This window comes from Lepisosteus platostomus, chromosome 25 (genome assembly GCF_059453375.1).
Source record: "Lepisosteus platostomus isolate fLepPlt1 chromosome 25, fLepPlt1.hap1, whole genome shotgun sequence".
Taxonomy (NCBI): Eukaryota; Metazoa; Chordata; class Actinopteri; order Semionotiformes; family Lepisosteidae; genus Lepisosteus; species Lepisosteus platostomus.
Genome location: NC_142635.1, coordinates 9535332 through 9560806, shown reverse-complemented (window position 1 = coordinate 9560806; position 25475 = coordinate 9535332). Strand labels below are relative to the sequence as shown.

The window sequence follows — 25475 nt, the reverse complement described above, 5'->3', positions numbered from 1 at the left end:
GGGACAAGCCCAACCAAAACCCTTTGTTCACTGAGTAAACACAAATAATAAATGAAAAAAAAATCTCATTTGTATTCTGTTACTGTTCACGTTTGACACCGCTAGTTACTAATCTACATTTACATCAAGTCTTGCAGAGTGAATCATTTCCATCCTCATCTTGAAAAAAGATAATTTCTTAGGTCTATTTTTACAAAGACACCAATGTCTACCATGCTATGAAATCACAATTATTAAGTGTCTTGAAATGCCCCAGTGTACCTCCCAGCCCTGCTGTTCTGCCGACTTCATTGAGAAATTCAGATACATGAAGATCGCGGCTTCCCAAAACAAGACACAACAGATGAGCAGACAGAGCAGAAAACACGTCTCATGTCTGGCTTCCAGGCTGGGCTGGGATGTGCGTGCTGTGTCAGCAGAGCAAGCATCCAAAGATGAAACAATTACTGCGAAACCGGTGGTTTACCTTCCACATTGTGCAGAGAGGTGAGCGACTCCTCGCTCTTGGCGGATCTCAGCGTACCCGTATCTCCTCTGCCGCCTGAATTGTGACGGAAACAAAACGAGGACGTTCAAAAGACATTTTTACAGTCAAAGGAAAAAAAAAAGTGACCGAAAACCGAAACAAGAACCAAGCCAGTAAGTGTGTTCTACGCCACGTTCTTCGTTAAGAACCACGAGAGAAGGGACTGTACCGGCAAGAGCCATGGCCTTGATCTCATTGGGCTCGCTGGGGTTGCGGTGGAGCTTGCGTTTGGCCATGGAGGAGGACTTGCCCAGGTTGAAGAAGGATCGCCAGCTGCCCACTGGAGATTTCTTTGCCTTGGCGGGAGGCCTCTTCCTGTGGTAGGAAGAGTTGGTAGAGAAGATTAGCAGCACTCGATTGGGGAAAAAAAGGCAACTTTCGCAGACCAAGGGTGGCTTAAGAAATAAAAGATGCTGTATGTACATTTTGGTGTGTGCCTATTTGCACACATACATCTTAGACAGATAAATACTGACAGTGGTATATTACACAGTGGAAATGATATTTATATAATTCTCAGAAAATAGTATTTTATGCTTTTTTGCTCGATTACCCCAAGACACTTTCTCAGAAGCTGTTCCCGTACAACCGGAATTCTCAATCCTTCCCAGTTGTGCATCTATGCAACTCCAAATAACTGTGTTTTGTAACAAGGAAATCTGAAAGGCAGTCATTTGTTCTACCTTTCTATTTTACAATTTCAAACTCAAACAGCTCAGAAATGACTTTCAATTCATGTAAGGCTTCCATATAATAAACAGTGTTTTTTTTTGTTTTAGGCTTCCCAGAAACTACCATAAAAGACAGAATAACAACACGCCAGCTGTTGCACAGTATGTTATGGCATTCTAAATTTTCTCAAAAAAAGACCGTTAGTGGTTGAGCATTTACTGCAGAAAAGTGCCCTCCTAATCAGTAATAAAAATTACAAGTCACCCTGGGATGATCAAGGAAATCTTACTAAATGAGATGATAATCTTGCACACTAATAAGCTTATTCATAAACCTAAATTAAAGGCACTTCATGTTTGTTTAGCTTGCTTTCACGAACTGCTATGAGAGCATTATAATTCTCGTTTGTTTCTCTCCTCTTTATAAAACACAGCAGAAGTCTGCAGGTGGAGGTTCAGGCTTGTCCCAGGAGGTTACCTCTCAGTGGGGAATTCTATGACAGTGTGGAATTTGCCCTGCAGAGCTGCCGGCCCTTCTCCCACTTCAATGTACTTGCTGTCGGCTGTGACAGGGGAGTTGATCTGGGCCTGGGTGCGAGCCTGGGCTTCCTCCAGTGTCAGCAGCTTAGTGGAGGGAGAGGAGACCAGCAGGGATTTGGGCCGAGACAGGGAGCTGTGGCCTGGACACCAGGAATGAGGACAACGGAGAACAAAAAAGGAAAGAGAGAGAAGGATTGTTTAACTTCAGGCACAGTTTTTTTTCCTCCCTCCAAAGTAACCACAAGCTAGCAACAAAGGGTACTCAAATGCTTCAACAAATGTTTTTCTTTTCACGACTAATCTTCTTGACAGTACGAGAGGAAAATGCAGTCTGATCAAACTGCAAACCTGGGCACTGGAGACAAGGTGGGGAAGGGGTTTATTTTGCTAGACTGGTATACGCCGTATTACCATGGTGCAGATTCAGAATGAAAATGCTGCGTATGCTTGCAAAAGAAACAGGGAAGCAGCTGAAACCCAGAATTTACAGTCTCTCCCTCTGGCCAGACCTTTTTCTGCCTCTGCCATCGTGAAATGTTGTGTTAAAAGGTGTGTTTTGCATTAACAAAACAATACGAAGATGTTTTAATGTGTTTTAAATTCTCAACAGTTTTAAGCCCAGATGTAAAACTCAGCATCACTGTTCCTAAGTAACTGACAGTTCTCGTGTTCTGATAAGTGGGAGAAGCGTCCAAGTGTGTGGGCAGCAAAGGAACAGGCAAAACTGAACGCTGAAGAGGAAAAAGGAGAAACACAACATTCCAGGTGTTGACCTTCCTTCAGGTGTCGCCTCTTCAGCGTGGGACTGGTCAAGGTTAACTCACCTGCTCCTTCTCGGATGAGCGAGCTCAGCTTGGGGCTGAAAAGCACGTCCACGTGGTTCAGAATGAATTCCACCACAACCGACTGGATCCGCACCTCCATGAAGGCGGCAGTGCCGCTGAAGCACGCCGACTCGATCTGCTTGGACCTGAACAACAGAGAAACACACACCCATACCGACATGGGTCAGTGACGGGGCAGAGGTCAATGAACACTCCATAGCGCAAGTATGCAAAGCACTCCACTGGAATTCTTTTACAGCCCTACCAGCAGCATTAATGACACTCCACATATTGCAACACTCCGATGTTTAAAACTATTCAAGGTACGAAATGACACTTCTGTCCACATAATCTAGTCTTCCTCTCATTTACAAAGTAACTCATAAACCTCATCAACAAAAACAAAACCAGACAATTAACTGAATGGTTCTGGGGAAAGACAGTAGGTTCTGCATCTGTTTCACCACGGGCAATCCTCCAGAAAGCCAACCAAGGCAGCAATAATGATGAGAAGAGAAGAAATTAACTGCTCTCACAGGGCCCCAGGCGCAAAGAACAGCCCGTGATACCTGAGCAGGTTGGGAGCCCAGACAATGGCCAGATTCTTGCTGTGCATGTTGGTGACGTAGCTGAAGGCAGCCAAATGGGACAAATGTCTCATCAGAAACTCCAAAGTCCTAGAAGGAAAAAAAAAGCATGGTATAATTTTAAGAATATACTCAAAAGTCATCATCATAATGGCTTCAGAAAACCCAATTCAACACCTATTTTTTTCTGGAATTACTTAATTTTTCAGATTTTTCTCCCCCCTTCCCTCTGGTCAGCGTTATAGGAGCATAAAGGATTGAACTTCCAGACTCAGAGACCAGTTTCTTCCCACAAGCTGTCAGATTACTGGACTCTACCCCTGCCACTGGCTCACATGTTTTGATGTTTTGTTTTTAAGTTGTATGTTAAGTATGTTATTTAACTTGTTGTTGCTGCTGCTGCTGTTCTGTGTTTATGTTTTTGGTATTTCCTTAACTTCTTTTTCCTTTAGCATTCATGCAAATAAGCATTTAATTGCACTTGTGCATATGACAATAAACTGAACTGTGCTTACAGCAGCTGAGGGCACTTCGGCACCATGTTAGAATAGAAGCTACTTTTATTTCACAGCCTGTAAGCGATTCATTCATGTCCATGTACTGTACCTTTCTAATCTGCTGATTTGCCACTAAACTGATTTATTAAAAAAGTAATTATGTGTGTATCACACTGGGGCCTGCTAAATCCTGTCAGAAATCTGTCAAAGCCTAGGAATGTAGGAGGTTTAGTTCTCGTGCAGTCTCCCCTGTTACCCAGCAGAGGGCAGGCACTGCTGGCTCTAACCTGTAATGGGGAGGAGGGAGCTGCTGGATGACATCATGGATTTTAATCAGTCGTTCCTCATCTGTGGCGGCTGACACGGCCTCCTGTGGGGAACAACACGAGAGAAGGTTCAGAAACAAAGGTTAGCCCCCTTTGCATTCAGAGGAAATGCTCAGTGCACCTACTCCTCAGGCTCGTGGCACAAATTCATTTCAGGCAGGGATACCGGAGGGACCGCATTCAGACTGCGCTACCGAGCCAAAAGCAGAAAACCTCAGTGCAGTTTCTATGGCGACCAGTAAACAACAGCATGGACCTCGGCCCATTCCCTAACAGCCTTCTTCCCCGAATGTGGTAAAATCTCATCGAGTACGTTCTCAAAGCAGCACTGCTGGGACTTAAACTCATTGCCTGTGGCCCTATGGCTTCAAAACCAAAAGAAGGATACAATCAAAAGCTTTCTGGAGAGTTAGATTTCAAAAATAACCTCAGTGAGGAGACCCAATTCCTGAACCAAAATGATAGATGGCAGTGCAATGACAAAATGACTAGCGGGGAGGACATTTAAAATTTAGAAGAGAAGGCACTTATTTACACAAAAGAGCTGTGGGAGTTTGGAACAAGCTACCCAGGCAACCAATATCAACACTTCTTCACTTTCTTTTTTCATCAACACCTGTTTTTTTTTGCAAATAAAGCCGACTTCAGAGTGAAATGAAACGCTTTGAGCTCCCTGCAAAGTGTCCTGCGGCAAAGAACTATTTCCGCAAAGAGTCACCAGATGCCCGAGTACTTCTAACTGAATTACACAAAGCATTCCTGACACTGTTAAGAAGTTTCGCCATCAGAGGTCTTTTGGAATCGGCAGTCATTCGGCGAAAACATTCAAGAGTGAAGGCTTACGGAGAATTTCTCGTAGAGCTGGTAGGTGAGCAGGGGGTTGGGCAGCTCTCGGAAATACAGCTTGCACAGGGAGCCCACGCAGTGGATATCCTGGATGTACACATCCTTCGTCAGGTCTGGGATCTGCTCCGAGTCAAACTCGTGCCTGTTCAGCGAAAGGAATAGATCCCCCAAGTTCAATCTCTTACACCAGATTCATGCCCTTTAAGCTCCTGGTATTAAAAATGGCATCGAAAAAGGGGTCGTTGCACATGTGACAGGGCAAAAAACTAAAACCGGGTACTCCTGCATAGCAGGCAATAACTGTTATGTGTGTACAGTACATACTATGTATATACAGTGAGATGCATGAAATACACATGAATTCTACAGACTTATTCAGTCATTAGTGCGTTTTAAGTAATCTCCATGTCCCAATTAATGCTGAAGTATGCAATGCCACCTGCTTTTTAGATAGGTTTTACAAATCACCAAACTATAAACTTTTCAATTTTTCATTTCAGGCAACATACAAGTGCATGGATATTTCCTACTGAACGAATCTTTTGTCAGCACACGGGCAAAATTAGCTAAAAGGACAAAAAAAACATTGGGGGTAAAGCAGGTTATTGAAATGATTAAATCCATAACAAAAAAACGCATACATTCAACGGAAAAAAAGAAGTACAGGTACCACCTTTCCCGGTGTCTGTAAAAGCTATAATTAAACCTGGAATGTCATCTCTGAGTAGAGATGACAGTTTTATTTTTCTAGATAGGAAAACAAAATGTTGGAATTCCACTGATAGGAACAGCAACTAGTCTCAACTAGTCTAAAATGTCTAGGTAGTGGAGACATTGATGCTGCATTCCACCAAACAGATGGTGCAGAATACAAACATACACCTCTTCACTGCACAAAAGTGAGTTTATGACTACATCTAAAAAATTATCTCAGTATGGATCTTAAGAAGAAAAAAAGACATGCCTCTAAACACTGTCTCCCAGGTACTTTGCAGATTTATGCATAAACAGAAGTAACATTTGGTTTATAAATGGCATGACCCAGGCAAGTTTTCTACAATGGTTTAGCAGACATACAGTACATGTAGGCAAACAGGTTAAAAAAGGCAACGTAAGTGGATACTATAAACTGTATGTCACAGGACCCACTACATATTTTCTTAAAATGTATTTTTAAAGTTTTATACCTTCACCACACCACTTTGTCCTGCCCTGCTTCTGGGGTTACGTTTTTGTCCTGCCTGGAAGAAACTACCTCTTTTTTTTGCTTTGTGTCATTTCCTGCTATTCTGCCGTTCACTGCTGGACCAATGAGAGGAATTCCCTCCCGTTTTCAAATCTAAACCCCGCCCAGGGTAAGCTCTGAACGCAGGCCAATCTCCTCAAGAGCTGGGCAGAATTCTCGGGGTAAAGACATGATGGGTGTTGCAACAGCCCAAGACTTGTCTCCATCTTTCAAGGACCACAGCTTAAAACCCCTGCATCACAGCAGTGGGAACCCTCTGCATACAGATCCAGACGCAATAATAATATGACATTTCATCTGGTCACTGAAATGTTCCTCCCCTGTAACCAAAAATTAGGAACACATGATGGATTCTGGAATGAGCATCACATATCAAGAATGCAATACATAAATAAAATTACAAGATGAAAATCCTTTCAGTGCACTGCTCGTCTTGCACGGCAAATTTCTATTACAGTGTTTACCCTTCCCCCCTCTGTCTCCTACCGTAATTTCTGAATGTTGGAAGCAATTCCAGAGAGCCGATACATTCCATCCACCACCCCATGCTTCTCGATGAACTCTGTGCAACTCTTGAGGACCTGAGGGACTGGAGGGCACAGAAAGGACACTTAGAAGAGCAGCCAGAGTACCTGATGCTGCAAGATTGGAATAACCTACAATGCAGAACATGAGGAGTACATGAGCAACATTACACATTAACAGCAAAGAATACAGCGGAAGGTACTTCAACAAAATAACTGCCAAAAAAAATCCCCCATATATTAAATTCATCACCTTCTAAACAGTAGGTTGTGACTTATTACTAATTCATCAATGTAAGCCATACCTACAGAGCATTTATCTGAAATGTATTACTGTACATACAGTACAGTATAAAAGGTAATTAAGTACAGAGAAAGTCTTTATCATGCAATTGGCTTGATCTGTTAACTTATGTAAACTTTAACCTTTAAAGCATATTTAAAATTTGAACACCTTGTACATTAGAAAAAATAAAAAGGTCTTCTGCATTCTTGGTATTTGTAATTGTTTTATCCAGTCACGATGAATGCTGACTTCACTAATCTTTTATGAAGGTATTTTTCCATTCCAGAAATAAATAAAAATAGGCTAAAGGGAAATGTGTATCTACTGAATCTGTATAGGTGTACTTTGCGGAAAACAATCTCCAGAGGAGCTCTGGAACACCGCTTCAGCAGATCTCACGCTGGAACAAACCAGCAGATTCCAGCGACGGCAAGAGATTACAACAGTCTTCAAAACAGGTCCTATTCCATCAAGATGGAAAAATGCTAATATTTTCAATACAAATACATTTCATCCCTTTTAGCTTTTTTTAAAACATTTTAGACTTCAGAACTGTTAAGGAAATTACAGCACTGTTTTTTACAGGTTGTTGCCTATCACTGACCTTTCTCCTAATAATACTCCGCTGTGCAGCCATCTAAACATTTGATTTCCAATGCTACACAAAAAAAACTATTAAAACAAACTCCAAATACACAATTAAAAAAATTGACATAATCGTTATCCAAATGAACTGTCATATGGTCTGAACTCAAATGTCTGGTCTAGTATGTGTTCTAACCAAATTGTATGGACATGTCAAGAAAATGTAATTGCTCTAGTTCACATTTCAGATTCTATTTAAATTCGCTTCATATAAACATAAAGCCAATATGTGAACTCCTGACTTTCATATTTTTAATCCGCAAATTCCCTGTAATGTTAAATCTACATCTACAAGCTTCCTTCAAGAGAGACAGCTTCGGAGGGTCAGGTACTATGAATGCAACTCTGCTCTGAACTGAATGCTCTCTCCTCGAGTACATATGTCAGAGATAAGAACCTCCACACAGAAGCAGAGTCAACCCTCCCAGTAACTAGACCATCACACACGCAAAACCGTTCCACCAAATACCAAACATACCAGGAAAGGCAGCTTAGGCTGGGGCCCCTTTATATTTTGAAACAAAGAAATCCAACATGTCACGGAAGAATGGAGATAAGAAATTGGGAATCCTCAGGCTAGCTTGGTTTATATAAACTCTTCTCACTCGCCACTAAAAATCCTTATCTGCACCCGGCATTTCGTGGCCGGTTTAGTTCAACAAGGGTTCTGAGAGGTTTCCACAATTTAAGATCTCAGGCCTTTTCCCACAACAAATCAGAATTGCAGCTCAGAACTGATATCTTGATATTCCGATATTCTATATATTAAATCTAAACATTAAGATTTTGAATCATTGACACACAGCACCCACACGCAGAGGAAAATCAAACTTTTAGAAAACAGGAACTTTAAAACATCCAGCTAAAGGAAATACGAGAATCTGTTCACTATGTGAGTTCACAAATTACATGATACTGGACGGACTAATGGTATCATACCTGCACCCCAATGTGTCACCAAGCATAGGAGGCCCCACCCCTAACATACACATCACATGCCTGCCAGGAAGAAAAGCGCCCTCACGACTGACTCTCAATAGCCTGTACCTGCTGACATCCAGGAAGGAGGTACACCGAAAAAACACAGTCCATTGCACTAGCTTGAGGAAACCATTCAAAGCACATGGGAATGGTAAATGTATATGCCTAAGCAGAATGGATGATTATAATTAATGCAGTACTACAAAAATTGTACACAATGGTAAAAATAAAATGCTGCTTCAAAACTGGCAGATGCTTAATGGACTATTCATTGTCTAACTGAAGTCAGCAAGAGAACTTTCACGTGAAACTTCTCCGGAGCTAAAGAACAGGATTGACCTGTGTTTCAACAACTCACCACTGTCTGGCTGTGAAAAGCTGCTCTGGCCAAGCCTTATCTATTTGCTGCAGAATACCCTGCTCTTATCACCCACAGCAGTTGTTCTTAACCTTTCCTGCAGCCTGAACCCTCTGGTTCCCATAATCTGCTCTCACACCCTAATCAAAAAATCACTGAAGTATAGTACATCATATCTTTAAAACTAAGATATATCATGAATAAATATGTCTCTTTCATTCTATGGTTATTTCAATTTTGCAGTAAAATTAAGCATTCTTAAAGAAACACTTTTTTTTTTAGAATTGTATATTTTAAATTCCCAGTAAATAAAGATCACGTGAATAATTCTAAAATTATTTTCCCAGAAAGGGCATCTTGTACCCCCAGGGGTGTGTGCACTCCAGGTTAAGAACCACTGCTCTAGAGAATACCTACTGTTGCATCAGTTGCATCCTGTGTAAGACCCATAGAATGATCTCAGTACCTGCTTCAGTTCCCAGAGTTAAAGCCCACAATTTCTGTGTTGCACCATAATATGAAGGATAATCATAACCATGTATTTTTATATTTATATGTGATTATATGCAATTGAACTGACTGAAAGGTGTTATGGTGTTATGTGTTCACTCAGGGTCCCTTTATGTATCACTAGGGCCTACGTGAAGCTCTGATAACATTCAGTGGCGGAAACATGCAGAAATTCAGAAAATCTGAAGGGGGGGTGAATACTTTTTCCACGAAACTATACAAGTGATGTGGCAGCTGTGTGGTTTATTGGCTCCGTGTCCAGTGACGACATCTTCCTTGCATCTCATAAAAACTGCCATGTTCAAAAACAAACCAAATAAAGGGGCCAGAACATTTTAAATCCCAAGATTTCTCTCGACATACGTAACTATTAATTACTGCTCATATGGGAAACTAAATAACTTACAACATTCCTGTGCTTTGGCACTACAAAACCACAGGGCAGCAAATCCCACAAGTGAACAATTTGATGTTCTGTAAGAGCCCAGCCTTGATGGGATACTGACACAAACACACCATGTTGTGGAAACTCCAAGCTGGCAGTGTATAAAAGTTATTTAGAAAAGACAGGGAGAAGGGGGAGGTCAGGGCGTAGCTCAGAGGGAATTAGAAGACACTCAGAGTGGTTAAAATGGAGGGCTGTCTCTGCTCAAGGATCCATGGAAGGGAAATCTTCAAATACAGCTTTCCAATGTGTGCTAATCATCCCACCTAACCTTTAAACCTTTTAAGCTCATTTGTCGCCATGGTGACGCTGGAGGGCTCTTAGGGAACTCTACCAGCTTCAGCTGTGGGGGTGGTCCCAGGCCGGGCTAAACCATCATCACCCCCCTCTCCACCTGCAGCAGAAAGCAGCCTGTGTCAGCTAAGGAGGTGAAGTGGGCTTTATTCAGTGCTTTTGGCTTCACAAATAATCAAAGAACTGACTTTACTAAAAATCAATTATAGCTGTAATTTAAATCTCTATATCTACAAAATACTTAAACGTTCCCCAGTGCTTCAGGCATTTGGTTGGCAGTAGGCATTTTGTAACTAATCCATAAACAACCTAATACTAATTATTCGAAACAGGAAAAAGTGAAACGCGCAGCACAAGGACTACAACGGGGTTACCAAATATTATATACATGTTCTTTCAGCAAAGGGGGCAGGTGAGGTTGTTATTGAGTATCAAAGCTGTTATGCTGAAGCCAAATGCATGCGTCAACAAAAAGCGTTTTGTCTTCATCAGGGAGACGTCCTGCGTGAGGTGTGTACTGTGACAAGAAACGTGAAATAAAGGTTTTAAGGAGCGCAGTTCCTCTTTTATACACAATCAAACGCTGTTCAATTGAGCAGCGGCTAATTACAAAATAATTCAGGGAACACATTGAGAGAAATGGCCCTGCATGTGTTAACAGAAGGCCCAGAATGTTAAGTACTCCTAACCCAGATTAGCACTTCAGTGGAACAAGTAGAAAATAAGGAATGAGCAGCAAGAGTGTGTGCAAAGTGGAATAAGGCAAGCACTAAGAAGTCAGTTCAAAATCTTGTATGAAAAAAGCCTGCAAAAACACTGTAATCTAGAGATGATTAATTTGAGCATTTCTTTGCGGTGACTGTTACACAGTTTCTCCTTCTCTGTCTATTTATATCACAGCTCAGTATTCACTACATTCCATATGGTTAAAGGATCACCACAAAGCAATTTTATTTCATTGGGTGCTAATTCAGCATCCCAATGCATTCATTGGTCTACTTATTCTTTACAAATAAGAACACTTGAAACAAATAAGATTGCTTTCTGCCCCCTTCTCCTCTGTGGTATGTGTGACAATTATACATTAGAAACAAAAAATATTGTTCTGTTTTTTTTTATTTCAGAAGCTATATGTCACAACTGAATGCCAAAAGAGATACGAGCACATTCTCTTCACGTCACAGAGGACTTTAAAAAGCAAGAGAAACTGTCACATGAGCCATAGTTCACAGTTTGTGTTTTCACTGCTAGCCCTGAGGATATACAGGGGCAGTACCAACAAGGGCCATTTCACACAAAGTACAAGAGCGGACAATCGAAAAATGCTTCGTTTCTACTTTTCTGAAGTGACCCCCAACACCTGAGTAAAGTATGAAAACGGGATATGCTCTCAGTATCGATTAGGGGAGCTCTCTTTCTCTCCATTTTGCTTTGCCGAGATCCCACTGAGAGCTCGGAGCTGGGATATCGCGCAGGCTGAAACGCCATGTTACAGCTATGTCATGGCAACAGGGAAAAAGACATCAGATCAGAAGCTCTGGCCAGCCTCCACTTTTCTCCCTGTTGTGGTGCACATTTACACATTCGCCACAGCCAGAGGAACTGGGCAGAACTGGGCCAGGTGGAAGTGCTGGTGAAGAAGAAGAAGGCCTCAAAAGCAGCTGAACCTGTTATTCGGGTTAAAACCGAAAAGAGAAACCTGTCCCAATTTCCTCCCTGGCAAACCCGTGGAGACCGGTATGTGTAAAAATATGTATTCATGATGCTCATAAACACTCAACTAACCCCTTCTCCCTCCCCGCATGGCGAAGTGACGCAGTGCGTTATTGACACTGAACAAAACTTGCGCTAAAACAGCTGAGTGTGCCAACAGCCGACAATAGCGTCCAGTTGGGTGAATTATTGTTCCTAATTAGTCCACTGACAGACATCAACCCCTCTGCTTTGCCTCTGCGGCACACGCGAACAGGAATGACTCTCATTTTCCAATAAAAAGCTCTTACGCCAGAAAACTCAGCCGGTCCTGCTTTTCCAGTAGATTTCCAGTTCCGGGTTTTGGGACTTCAATTTAAGTCTCAGAGTTTCTAGCTTCAGCGACTTGTTAAGGACTTCGATTAAGCCCACCAAAACAAAACCACACACACAAGCCTGCATAGAGGGCGGAGACGTCGGCTCTGCGGCCCGGACGGCGGCCCTCTGCGTTCTTCCGGCGGGTTAGCGGCCGTGACGGCGCCGGGCAGCTCACCGTCATGGCCGGAGTTGAGGAGGTGTTCGCCCAGGTCGCAGCCGAACACCCGCTCCCTCAGGATCCCGCGCTGCTTCAGCTTCTGCTTGGTGGGGCGGGACTTCATGAAGCTGCGCAGGAACGTGATGAGCTTGCCGTGCTTCTTGGACACTGTTCGGAGGGGGAGAGGGCAACACAAGAAACAACACAGGGGCAGGTCAGAGCAGAACCAGGGGACAGAGAGGCCTCAAAGAACCGAGAAAAAGCGGGCCGACAAGACTTCCAAAATGTGGAATCGTAAAACACGTTGCTGCAACCTGAAAGACGGCTCATCCTTGCCATCCAGATCAAATCCACATCCGGCTACTTACCTTACACCTAGCAGTGATCGATTTCCAAATGCCCAACAAACTACTGTGTCATTTACGGAATGCTAACATCCGTAGTATGATGAAATATCAGGAGGATTCATGCACTTCAAGTTTGGAAATGAGCACTGAAATAAATTCTCCTGCAGGGTTCCAGTAGCACCGAGAAAAAAAACACAACTCTCCTACAGAGCTGCAGATTTCACTTCACTTCCCCCTTTTGGTTCCAACCTGAGACTCGCCAAACTGTGCCTCAAACGTTTGACATATGACCTCAAACTTCAAACGGAGATCAAGAATAATTACGTTAAAGCACAGGCTGGGTAAAAAAAAAAAGCAAACAACCTGAAGCAAAAAGTAAGATCTCGCACTTGCATGAGATGTACTGTAAATACGAGGAAGAATCCACTTTGTGTCAAGTTCATGAGGGTTAGCCGCAAACCTGCCAGAATGCGTGTGAGCTCAGGAGAAAGAAAGTGGTTTGCTGATCAACTTTCTTTCCTCTGGCTATAAGAGTAATTTTTCAAAATCCTCCACTTTATATTGAAATGCTTATAGAAAATCCATGTTTGCATAAATAGAATGGGGAAAGTCTCTTCATTGGAGCAACAGCAGTTTTTCCACCCAGCCACACCAGCCATTACTGAGCAGAAACTGAATATTCCCTGAAGATAGATGAAAACACGTATTCCCTCATTCCCCTCATGAAACAATATACAACTTTATCACTCTGCATTAAATGAAACTCACAAAATTCAATATTTTCACCAGTTCCTCTACCTCAGAATTACCATCAGAGAAATGTGCATGTCTGTAGGTTTCTATTACTCTGTGATGAATGGTGTTCTCATTCTTGGTGATCTAAGTCTTGAGGATAAGCTTGCTTGCTAATATTTAATGGGTTATGCTTCATTTTTAAAATTTTAATTAGGGTGATGCTCATGTTGTGCCAACTGTACTATACATAAAAAAGTTAACGATCATACTCAAACTTAGAGTAAAGCCAAATGTTACTTAACACTCTTACAAAACACACTTGAATAAAAATTAAATTAAGCTGGCAGCGCTAACATAATGTGAAAAAATATTTTCAAATTTGTCATATTACAGTTTCTTATAATACATGAAGAAGAGTCACCCACGGTTCTTTATAAGAAAATTGTACAAGAGAACAAACACAAATAACCCACCAGATTTTGGGGTCTTTAGTTATCCATATTACAGTACTCCACACACTGCCCAGCACACATCTGTCTTTCAATATATTAACTAAACACAGTAAGAAAATCTGCATGTTATAGCATACCCTGAGACATCTATATAGTTGGTTTGCAGCAACCCAACAATTTCAATAACCAAAATGCTGACGCATTAAAAACTCTAAAACAAAAGCAGCATATAACATTTTTCTGGCTTGTCCCTGAGCTCACAGCACTTGCAGTCTGGGGCTGGTACTGATGCAGATATGCTACTTGAACAGCTGAACACACGACAGATACAGATTTCAGACTTTCTTTGGAGGACTTTCTGAACTTTCAGGTCAGTAGAAACAGGTCCCCAGCAGTAAGGAGCAGTGTGCAGAGTCCAGCAGCAGATCCAGCAAAGTCTCAGCCACACCAAGTCTCAGATTGCAGGAACACCAGGATTAGCTGTTCAAACCATCTTCCGGAATGATTTTAAAACAATCAACCTGTAATCACTTCCATACATTTAACTGAGCAATATTACACTGTTAGTTAAACGCTTTATTGTACAAAAAGCCCAATACACATTCAAATAGGGTCATGCAATCTAGCTCTTTATGAATACCATACACCCCATACAGAAGCTGCACCCAGCCTCTCCTTGTTCCATTGAAAAATTCACAAACCGAACTTACTTCAAACGGCTACAGAGGATGCTGATTGCGTATTCTGCAGGCTCTGGATGCTTTCTCAAAAGCTGTTAGTATGACTATATTATTTCATTTGATTAAAAAAACTGTTGAAAAGAAGAAGAGTTTTATTCCAGTTTTTTTTTTTATGGCACAGATGCTTGTTGTAGCAGAGGGCTGACAGCAGCACCAGCAATGCAAATGAAAACCAGCAGCCCCTCCCTGGAATTTGCATGTGGAGTACTTGGATTCAGGGAAAGGGAAGCAGTTCAAAAGATGGCAGCAAAGTGTAGCCTGTGAGTCTGAAGTAACAAATCCATTATAGTCACTTTTCCCAACACTCCGAACCTTCTAGCAGTACATGCAGGTCTGCAATAGAATTGTTGGAAAAAACCCAAAGCAAATGACTCATCCTGCACCTAATTGTTTTGCATGTGCATGCTTCTTGGTTTGGTCAAATTAAATGGGAACGACAGTAAAATATCACATGACAAATCAAAAACTCCCACTGTAGAAAATAGGCATTGGGAAGCTTGACTCATACGTTGCTATAAGAATGTGAACGCTGGAGCTTTTCTAATCGTACAGATCACTTCTGTCACAGGAGGCCCAGAGGGGGAAATTAAATATCTAGTCTCCATACTGCATCAATGGATCCTCTTGTGTGTGTGTGTGTGTGTGTGTGTGTGTGTGTGTGTGTGTGTGTGTGTGTGTGTGTGTGTGTGTGTGTGTGTGTGTGTGTGTGTGTGTGTGTGTGCTCCACATTTAACAAAATGTTCTGAAACGCTTTCATGGTTATAAAGACACAGAAGGTTTCCCTTCTTATCTGAAGGAACGGAGTTCCATAACTTTTGATAACCCTTAAGTGAAGAGCTTGATTTCATCTAAAGACAGGTAACATGCAGTATATTGAATTATAGTGATTCACCTATCTGAGAACAGATAGGTCTACTTTCTGTGCACCAATTTCTTCAGCTTATTGTATGATTTAGAGTCATTCACATTAAGCCAAACTGCATATCACAATCACCTATGCCTACATTTTGTAACAGCACTTAAGAGACAGGAAATACTAAAAGCAAGGGAGGGTTCAAAGCGAAGTGGCCGCTCTCAGCTCTGACTGACCTACAGGTACCGGCTCCAGTCAAGAATGAACAGCCGTTAAGACCTCTCTACACAGAACCTTGGACTGTGTTGCAAGTACATATGGCAGGCACTGATTAAATGCAAAGAAAATCCCCCGAACTATACCTACTGCAATGGTTAAGCTCTATTTTTCTAGTCTTTTATAAGACCATTGTGACACTGGAAATCGGATACGTTTCCTTTTTTTTTGTCACAGATCAGATAACCTCTGATGCCTGTGCTACATTTTCTCTTGTAAAAAAGGGGGGAAGTTTCTACCAGAGCCACTGTGGCTCCTGGTCCACAGAATATCCTGGTTTCCGTAGCTTTGAGCAGACCAGAGTGCATGTGATTTAACCCCTCTCCCATCCCCCAGATGGGACATTGGTCCATCACAAGGATTACTCCCAAACAAGACTGTTGCCCCTGATACAGCTGAGAGGACCAGATCAACTGAGGTAAAGTAGCTCAGTCAAGCTACAACAGCAGGGACATTAACCCACAACCTGTCATTCATGAATCCAGAGGCTACCCACTACACCACCCCCAGTTCTTTACTTAGAGGTCTCAATATAAATAAGAGCCATCCATTGAGCCCAGTGCAGCAGGAGCACTATTTAATTCACTTTTACTTGACTGTGTTTTTCTTATTTCAACAACTGCAGTAATGATCAGGGAAGCCTGTGTTCCAGTAAAAAAAAAAAGAAAGAGGGAAGTGTGACATTTTGTAAAGAAAGAAAAACTTCTACATTATCCAAGTCATTACAGCTGTTGCTGGAGAACAGAGTTTTGAGACAAGGCCAAAGCAGATTAATAACCTGGAGCTATTAAACAGAGCTATCAAAACTGTTGTGATTTCCATGTCTGAAGCAACAGACTGTGTGAAAGATGACGTAATGGCAACACCACCAAGTATAATTTCAACCATCACACTTCATTATGAAACAACTGCAGATCATCTGATACTTTCAACCTTTTCTTCTTTATTGCTTTAAGCTGGTAAGACTATGTGAGCACAGTCTTAAAGGTTCTTAGTACTTCTTTGCAAACAACAGAACATTAGGAGAAATCACGACACCTCCCCTAACCTTAAAATTACTAATTGGGTACTTTTGCAAAACAGAATTTGCCTTCAAATTGATGAGTTAGACAATAACTCTGATTTTGTCTTGCTTTAGATTAAAATACACAATCCTTCCTTTTGTGTGAAAACAAACTAGATTTAAAGGATTCATACTGTTACATTATAATTCTGTCTGCTCAACACGAGAAAAAAAAGACATGCATAATCATGTCAAAAACTCAAGTGCAGCATCTGTTTGCCACATATCAGAACATAAATCTATACTTAACTGACAAAACATGCTTTGTTCTGGTACTGGAACCACAAATCCATGTGTCCCGAGAGCCATTCACTTTGAACAGTCTCAAGAAACTTAAGTCTAATCTTCCTGAATGTCAGCCACATTTTCTTCCAGTCACAGGAACAGTTACTTGAAATTTGGAAATGTCTGTTGCAGTCAAATAAAAGAAGAGCACTCTGCAGAACGAATTAAGTTTTCATTGACTAGGCCAGAATTCCCGAGGAAGTTGGAGTTGACGTTCTGCTACACTATGGTTAGAAATGCACATAAGGATAGGTCGAGGTTCAAAGTGATCATAAGTAAACCCAACTTTTAAGGCATCTCACCCACTTTGTTTAGAAACAACAATTCCACAATCATAGCTGAACATGGTGAATTTTAAAGCCATAACATGTCTGACTTCAAGTAAAGATCTAATTTATCCCCTTGTCATTCACACAAGAGCAATTTTGTTACTTTTTGCGTAACTCTTTATTTCCAGCAGTACGTAAAAAATACCCACAATGTTAAAAAATAGTCTTCATTTACTGAATCTCCAAGCCCCCCAAAATAGGGCAGTAGCTTTGAAAGCCAAAAAAACTGAAGAATAAGGATATGTGTTAAGCTCGAGGATTAGACCACATCTGGATGAAGAACAATCTGATTCCAGGCATAAAAAACTTTAACAGGTACTGTTATCAGGTACTGTCTGATTACATGTGCAAAATACTTTTTGTTCCCAATGGGTACAGGGAGCAGAGAGAACTGCCTTGGGCTACTGCTGGGCAATCTCCTCCTACCCAAACGTCCCAGAATAACTGCTTTTTGTTCCCCTGAAATGACTACCATTTTCCAACAAGATCAATCCAACCACCCTGCTGACTACATCTAAATTCTGCAAGCTACTTTATCTGGAACCAGTTAGCAAAAAGCCGTCTCCAAAAGCCAGAATCTATGAAACTTTGAAAAAAAAAACACTATCGACAGACTACCCCAAAAATACAACTGTACAAAGAGCCGTGCAGCTGTCTGCAAAACCCATTCTGGTTCGGCTCCCTTTCTGGGGTGAAACTGCAAAACCGCAGGTTTAACAAGCTCTAGAGGACTGATGTCAACAAACAGCTGCCAGTTATACGGCAGAGAATATTGCTAACTTTGTGAAAAACCAAGATGACTCCCAAGCCATAAAAACACTGCTCTCGCAAGCAACAGAGGGTTTGGGCTGTAAAATCTGTAGAGCCATCAGCTGAAGAAAATAAACCTCTAGAAATCAGAGAGTTGAGAACCTGCGAGATGACAGAAATGGGACTGGTGATGTAAAAGAATAAAAAGAGACACAGAGCTGTGGCACAGTCAGGTTTGCTTTCCCTCCTTGGATCAAAATCACGCCTCACTGGGGAATTCTATTGCTTTTTCAGTTACAGAATCATATATATTTATTTTTTTGCTAATTTAATTCTAACATAAATGATTTCCCCTAATGACTCAAGGATCAAATGAAAGTACTGTATATAAGCTACAAAAGTATTCATTCATGAAGAATATAAATATACTATCTAATTGCAGAATGTGGACAGCTACCCACCTCTCTTCACAAAAGTAATGTATAAACCATTTGAAGGAAATCACTTAATGTATGTGGTATGAATTGTTAGCAGAAGTAGAAACTTCATTTTGGATTTCATTGCTATGCTAAGGTTTATGATACCCTGTTGAGAAAGAACAGCAATCGCTATGGCTACTAAACTGTACAAAATCTGTTTTGATGTTCCATGTATAAACTTCCATGTGTTTGCCACCTTTAGGACTCACATGACCAATGCCGACTTCTTGTGATTTCAATGGCTCTGAAAGCATTAGTAGAGGCCCTTTAATGTCTACAAAATGTGTGAAACTGTTTAACTCAAAAACTGAGGAGACACTTCAAGAAATCTACAGCGCTGTCTCAAATGAACCTGATAAAAAAAACTAATAGTAATATCCACCTGCGGCAACTCGTGTCGTAGGACCCAAAATAACTGAAAGTGAAAAGAGACGTCAGCAAACAGCGCTTAAATGTGAACAACACATCCTATTGCCATTACAAAATCACAGACACCTTCTGCACTGTACTATAACCGTTCTTAAAAAAATATATTGGTAGCACAAAAAAGATTCCCCAACGAAATTGTAAAGCTTATTTAAAACAAAAGTAAAATAAGAGTGACTGTAAAGATAAATTCTGGTGTAACTGGGAGCAAATTAATCCCCTTTTCCAAAAATGGTGACATTGAGCATTATCTCCAGAAACTGAAAGTAAGAACAATATTTACAATATTACGCCAAACAATAAAATCACAGAGGCTTAGATTCTAGTTAATAATTCCCTTAATTATGAGGCAAACTAGAAACTTACAAGCGTAATTCCTGTTTATAGCTTTGCAGCCAATCCATGTTCTGTTCAAGTATTTTTGAAAAAATACTTATCCTCCTCCAAACTGCTAAACATTTGTGAATCCGAAGTGCAGGCCTTTGCGCTTCTTCATATATTTCCACTCATTTTGTACACAAATAATCAACAATATAATATGTTTTCTCTCTAAATATATTACAAACCACAACTAAAAGAAGGTCTTTTTCAAATGAAAGTAGAGGGAATGCCTATTTGGAGACCATGGGAACCAACAGCAAGTAATGTTTTCATAACGGATAGCAGGACATGCTATAATCCAAGAGTGAGAGGTACAGTATCTGCCGCAGAACAGATTAGCAGCAGTTTTCAGGTATCCACAAATATTAAACTGTTGCTGAAAGGAAAAAAAAAAACGCATGAAGTTGTCGTATTCTCACTTATACACTTTGGCCTAACCGTTAACTGTTTAACCAACCTCTATAACTGACCGAAAGGACGCCGCACTGAGTTCCCAATGTGAATTTCCACTTTATATTGGTTCCATGGATGAGGTAAGAGCTAAAACTCTGTGGGAGGTAAATTCCTCCTCTCAAGGTCAAGGGATTGCGAAGCAGTTTCTGTCCTGAAAACAATGTCTCACCTTCTGGGTCACAAGTAAGCCTTTTCTGTTGTCTCAGCAGAATGAAGTGCAAAAATGTACTGAAATGAAATGGAAAAACCAGCCCACAACTTGTCCACTAAAATAACTGTGGCATAATGTCAATGAACTGACATGAACACCGTGACTCTTCAGTGCTTCCCTGCCTGTTCCTTTACTAATCTTAATTCAAACATTGCTTATTTATCTTAAATTGTCTCAATCTATGGACAACTGAACAGTGCTTAAGGTGAGGTCAAAGCATATTGCCTAAATGAAAACCTTTACTAAATAAAGTGCAAAACATTCTACAAACATAACTCATGTGGCGTCGTGCTTCATTTTTTACCAGTAGTAAATATGACTGGTATTATAACATAGTCGTCCATTAATTGCAAACAATATGTAGCACTGAAACCTCTATTTGGTTATATAATTTAAAATAATTTATGCATTGAACATGTTCCTTACACATCCTGCAAAACAAGGAACTATAAGACGTAGCAATTACATTCATTTGTTAATCTGATCTTAAATAGAATCAAAATATAGACATTTTCATTTTTAAAGAAAACTGAAAATTGAAAAATTGAGGTGGGAGGGAACTAGATTCCTTGCTTTAGCAAAATAACATATTCCGTAAACTTGATCCAAAAAAAACAAAGGAAAAACTCCTCGTACTCATTAACTTGAGCTGCAAGAGATGTGAATTTAAGCGGCATGCGCAACGCAGATATTTAATCTCTCCGTTGCAAACTTTTAAATTTAAGACATACACGTTTAAGACTTACAATCTTACCCCTGTCCCCCGGCGCAGCTCTCCCGTCTACTCCAAGACACAATACATACAGTGCGTAAAGTGGAAACTACTGTAAATGGGTGCGTATTGAAATCCAATCTCGGCGCTGCACAGACTGCACTTCCAGGCTTTCAACTACGCGTGAAAAACAGCCCGTATTCTTAGCCGACTTTTCCGAGCTGACTCCCAGCTTTAGAGGCAACAGACGATGTCACCTAATCCCAAGTTTGCCTGCTCACAGCCAAAGCGCAGACATTAAAAACAGAAGAGTGCAGGTGTCAAGCAAACGTGAGTGATTCAAGATCCCAGCGGCTCCGTGTCGGGATTCCTTAATCTCCATCCATGTCTACCGAGAAATTATAAACCCAGCAATTTCCGCGCAGCTGCTTCGGTATCTATTTCTCCCCCTTTTTTCTCTCTCTTTTTGTCTCTCCCTCCGTCTGTATGTCCAGCCCCTCGGGTGTCCGTTTACAACGAAACTGGCTGCGCCACATCCCGGTGTTCAAGTCAAAGCACCGCCCAGCCTGGATGGCGCAGGTGGTGACAGAGAGGTCAGTACCCGGCCGGTTACCTGCGGCTCCGTCAGAGCTGTCACTCGGAGCCGCGCCTTGTTTTACAGGCTGAAGCTGTACTGCTTTACCTGTAACTGCGAGATGCTGTGAAATTAATTAATTTCACGATGTAATTGTTTTTATTACTTAAAGAAATGAAATAGGATGTCTAGCAGTACAAATTATCCGCCCCCCCAAACCTATTATTTTCAATTTTGTGTTACTTAAGATATGCAAAATAGTTATTTTCAATGTAATACTACGACTACTATTAATGCAAATGCGACTATTTGTACACATATCACTTGGCGATGTTACTGATGAAAAGTTATTCAAAAAGTATTCTGACTCACGCCGCTATAGTTAAAGCCCTGTTTTCAGGAAAGTTTTGTTTTGTACTATAATTTTATCATTATTACTTAATTATATATTTTTTGTTGACAGCTTCTGTGGTGATGTAATCATGTTCAAAATCTTAAAAACATTTGTTATTCATCTCCTCTTGTGTACAATGCAGAAGAGAAACCGAAAGCTTTCAGTATGAAAGGTGACCTTCCAATTAAGTATAATACAAATAACAATACAAGTTTTTATACTCATAAAATTAATTACATGAAACAGTATGAAAGAATAACAAGGCATTTAATGGTGAGATAATTTCATGGCTGAGATCTGGAACTGGTCCACACTAAACTAAATGTCTGGAATTATAGTGCCCCAGAAACCTGTCATCTGCGCTAAACAACATTACACTGTGCAGCTGGAATTGTCTTGGGGCCAACAACAGACCATTCTCTGTTTACTATGAAAAGGCTTATTCTGAGACAAAGCCAAATTCGCCTCAATAGAAGGTCTGAAAGGGTAAAGTAAGAGTAGTGTTATTACAGACTTGTACTGACAATCAAGGTTTTGTTCCACAGTCATTACAGTATGGACCGAAACGCAAATGTCGATGGCTCGATTTTATGTCATATGATCAGGGTTCTTATGGTTTCTCTCATTCATCGCTTGCTTCGTGTCTCACTGTAAGTGTCCTGCGCAATTGTTTTTTTAAAAAAAAACTTTTCATCTTAAATAAGCTCCAGTAAAATCTACGTTCCGCATTAAAAAAAAAATTCTCTGGTGTCAGGGTGTGCATGAATAGTGAGTATTGTACAAAGAGCAAATAGTCCTCAACCTGCACAAAAGTGATCAAATTCTGTAGATGATGTATTTTTTCCAGCATTGTCTGACATTATACCTCACCTCAAGGTGAGGTGTTGCCAGTAGTGAAACAGGCTCTATAAAAGCTTTTAAATAGATTTGCATTTTGACTTTTGTAGCGCAGGTAGGCAGCAGAATACGTAGAGAAGCTCCCCACAGGCAAAAAAATGCCTAAAAAAACTCAAAAGACATTAAAATCTGAAACAATTCCAAGGTTGACAAACAGGAACTTGCCGATCTTAATCACAATTTGTTAATCCTCAGCTTCTTCATTTTCTTATTGGACAACAGTGACTTCTCTGCCCTAGTTCTTTGTGTTATTTAACACAGCCATACACATTGTTATTTTCCTTCGTGTGTCTTCACATAGTTTTGCCCAATTCATCTTATACCAGACATTAGGGATCAGGTGTTCTTCTGATTTCTGCAGACAATCCCAGCATGAAGAATACAACATGTTCAATCCCCTGAGAGAATGAACAGCTGGATTAGGTGCTGATCCTGCTAGTAACATATGCCGCTCTCCAAGATTAAGCCATGCATGTTTAAGTACACAATGCTAATACAGTGAAACTGCAGATGGCTCATTAAGGGAACCCAAAGAAAAAGTTGTGTATATTTGGTTCCCTCTCACTTACAGAAGTATCTCAAAGCACATTCTAAAGTACTCTCACAGACCGAAACATTACGCCCCCAACCCAATGAAATGGACTGACTCGAAGGCGGGCCGTGTGCGGCTGTGAAGACAGAATTTCCATCATCTTCCCATCCTGGAAGGTTTCCCAGAACCCAGTCCTGCTGACCAGGAATGTGCAGCTGAGTCCCTCAAGAATCATGGCAACCCCAACTGAGGGTGTTCCTTGTAGAAGAACAAGATTGCAACTCCTCTGCAAATCATATCCTGTTTAAGCAGTACAGGTACAGTACATGGGACCCTAGGGTACATGTTATTCACTGGGCAGTACTTATAATTTAGCTAAATTCAATTAAGAGCACAGCTGGAATGAAAACCAGCACCAGGATTAAAAATCTCTTCTTAAGAAGATATTAAAATTGATTAGAATTTTTTGGAGCTTAAAACTGTGGCATGTATATTTTACCTAGCACTGGAATATGGGTATATTTGGATCAAAGCAACAGCCCAGCAATAGGAGTCATCAATAAATCATATCCTAATAACAATCTACTTTGTTAGCAGGATCAGAATTCTAATTAAGAATAAATTACTCACTAATCTAATCTAAAATTACAATGGAAGTATTGAAACTGGCTCTAAATACATTTTCTCTCAATGCCTAGTTTACGGGGGACAATGTCTGTATCTGTATAAGGATCACTCCCACATTTTCAGATTAAATGTATCCAACTTAAATGGCACAAGAGGTGGTTCAGGCAGGTGCTAGTGCTACAGTAATGGACTTTGGTGCAACAAGTGCCTAACAAGTGTCCCGTTTTTAATATAACACAATTCTAACACTTCTCTGCAATTATGGTTTATATAACGCACTCAGAATTACAGGGCACAAATGCATGTATATGCATAAACCCTGAATACAAATGACAACAAGAATTTTCCTGTGTTTTCTGTCTCAATATTTGAAGCAGTATGCTTTGATGCGTGCAGAATGTGGCTCTCATAACAATAACAAAGTGTTTCTGGAATTATCCTTTGAAGGTGTTCCTGGTGGAAGAATCCCCCAGTTGTATATCAAAGAGATGTAATGTTTACTACATGATTCTTGTTTGAATAAAACAACCAGTATGAAGACGTGTCTATATGTAAACACACATGTAGAAGGACATACGCTCCCCAAACAAAAGATTTCATCAAGCCTTAACAAACAGGCAGGTCAAACTTGTGCAACCTGACCAGCTGGTACTTTGGCTAAAGCTCTCCCACCCATTCCCTGATGGACACTTTGTGCAAGGCTGCTCTACGGGATGCTGCTGCTAAATAATGTCTAAATTCATGTTTCACAGGAAGGGTACAACAGCTTGGTAGACATCATAGGATCTACAGAGAGTTCCGACGATGTGAAGATTGTTCTTAGTTATTCTCTTCCTGCAGCTGCCTGACATCCCCTATGGGGCTGATGTACAAACACGGTTATAATCCCAGCTTTCCCCAGCTGTTTCCCCCCCCCCATTTTCCTGCTTATACGTCTTACGCTGGCATGCACATAGCTGCAGCTGTCCGACATTCACACGGGAGGAAGACTGCTCAACCCAGGGACAGACAGACAGTCAAGGATGCAGATGTGGATGAAAGCAGTTTGCTCTATGTGGAGAATCACTGTGTTCAATAAGTGCAGAGTGCCTCTTTTCTCTCTGTTGTTCTAAGTGTTTTGTTAAGGAACATACTCTTCTGTCCTGTACCTCTGACAGTTTTTTAACTTTTTGACAAAACATTAAACAGATACCAAGCCTTTCTTCTTACTCTCACGCAGAGTCATATAATCAACTCTTCTACGTTTAGGATACATGTGGGTAGTAGATGCTGGATGAATAAAAAACCTTAACAGTTCATTTTTTTGCCTTGATCAGCCTACAGTGCAGCTAACACTTAAGTCTGAAGAGATGTATGTGTTAATACCATGTAAGTGCTATGTATTACTGGCTTTAATTTGAAAGCATGTTGCAGAGAACTAAATGGAATTTTTGAAGGGCTCTTTGCATTAACTTTAAGAGCATAAACAAGAACATCCTGTCATTAAATCTCAGCACAGTATGATAACAGCATAATTTTAACTTTCAAATATTACGGGGTGAGTCATTTCACTCCCTTCTGGTACCCTTTTGATATTGCTGTAAATACAACTACAACTTAAAGGCACTTTGAGTAATAGTCTGATTT

General features: G+C 40.7%; 1 protein-coding gene and 1 long non-coding RNA gene across 8 annotated transcripts in view; one reads left to right on the top strand and one right to left on the bottom strand.

Annotated features, from left to right (window-relative positions):
• LOC148641048 (uncharacterized) overlaps positions 1 to 25475 on the top strand; it is a 637701-nt gene that overhangs the window by 88743 nt on the left and 523483 nt on the right. The gene's annotated exons all lie outside the window — the stretch shown is intronic.
• arhgap32b (Rho GTPase activating protein 32b) overlaps positions 1 to 25475 on the bottom strand; it is a 161163-nt gene that overhangs the window by 10480 nt on the left and 125208 nt on the right. For 4 of the 6 annotated variants that reach the window (XM_088619725.1, XM_088619727.1, XM_088619728.1 and 1 more), the window contains 9 exons: positions 12352 to 12501; positions 6550 to 6652; positions 4815 to 4959; positions 3933 to 4015; positions 3131 to 3238; positions 2562 to 2707; positions 1676 to 1877; positions 696 to 841; positions 467 to 541 (listed from right to left, as the gene is read on the bottom strand). In XM_088619725.1, the coding sequence (XP_088475851.1) occupies positions 467 to 541; positions 696 to 841; positions 1676 to 1877; positions 2562 to 2707; positions 3131 to 3238; positions 3933 to 4015; positions 4815 to 4959; positions 6550 to 6652; positions 12352 to 12501 (1158 nt within the window). Of the gene's footprint in view, positions 1 to 466; positions 542 to 695; positions 842 to 1675; positions 1878 to 2561; positions 2708 to 3130; positions 3239 to 3932; positions 4016 to 4814; positions 4960 to 6549; positions 6653 to 12351; positions 12502 to 20859; positions 21561 to 25475 lie in introns of those variants that run through there. The other 2 variants (XM_088619730.1, XM_088619729.1) reach the window with 2 other exon arrangements.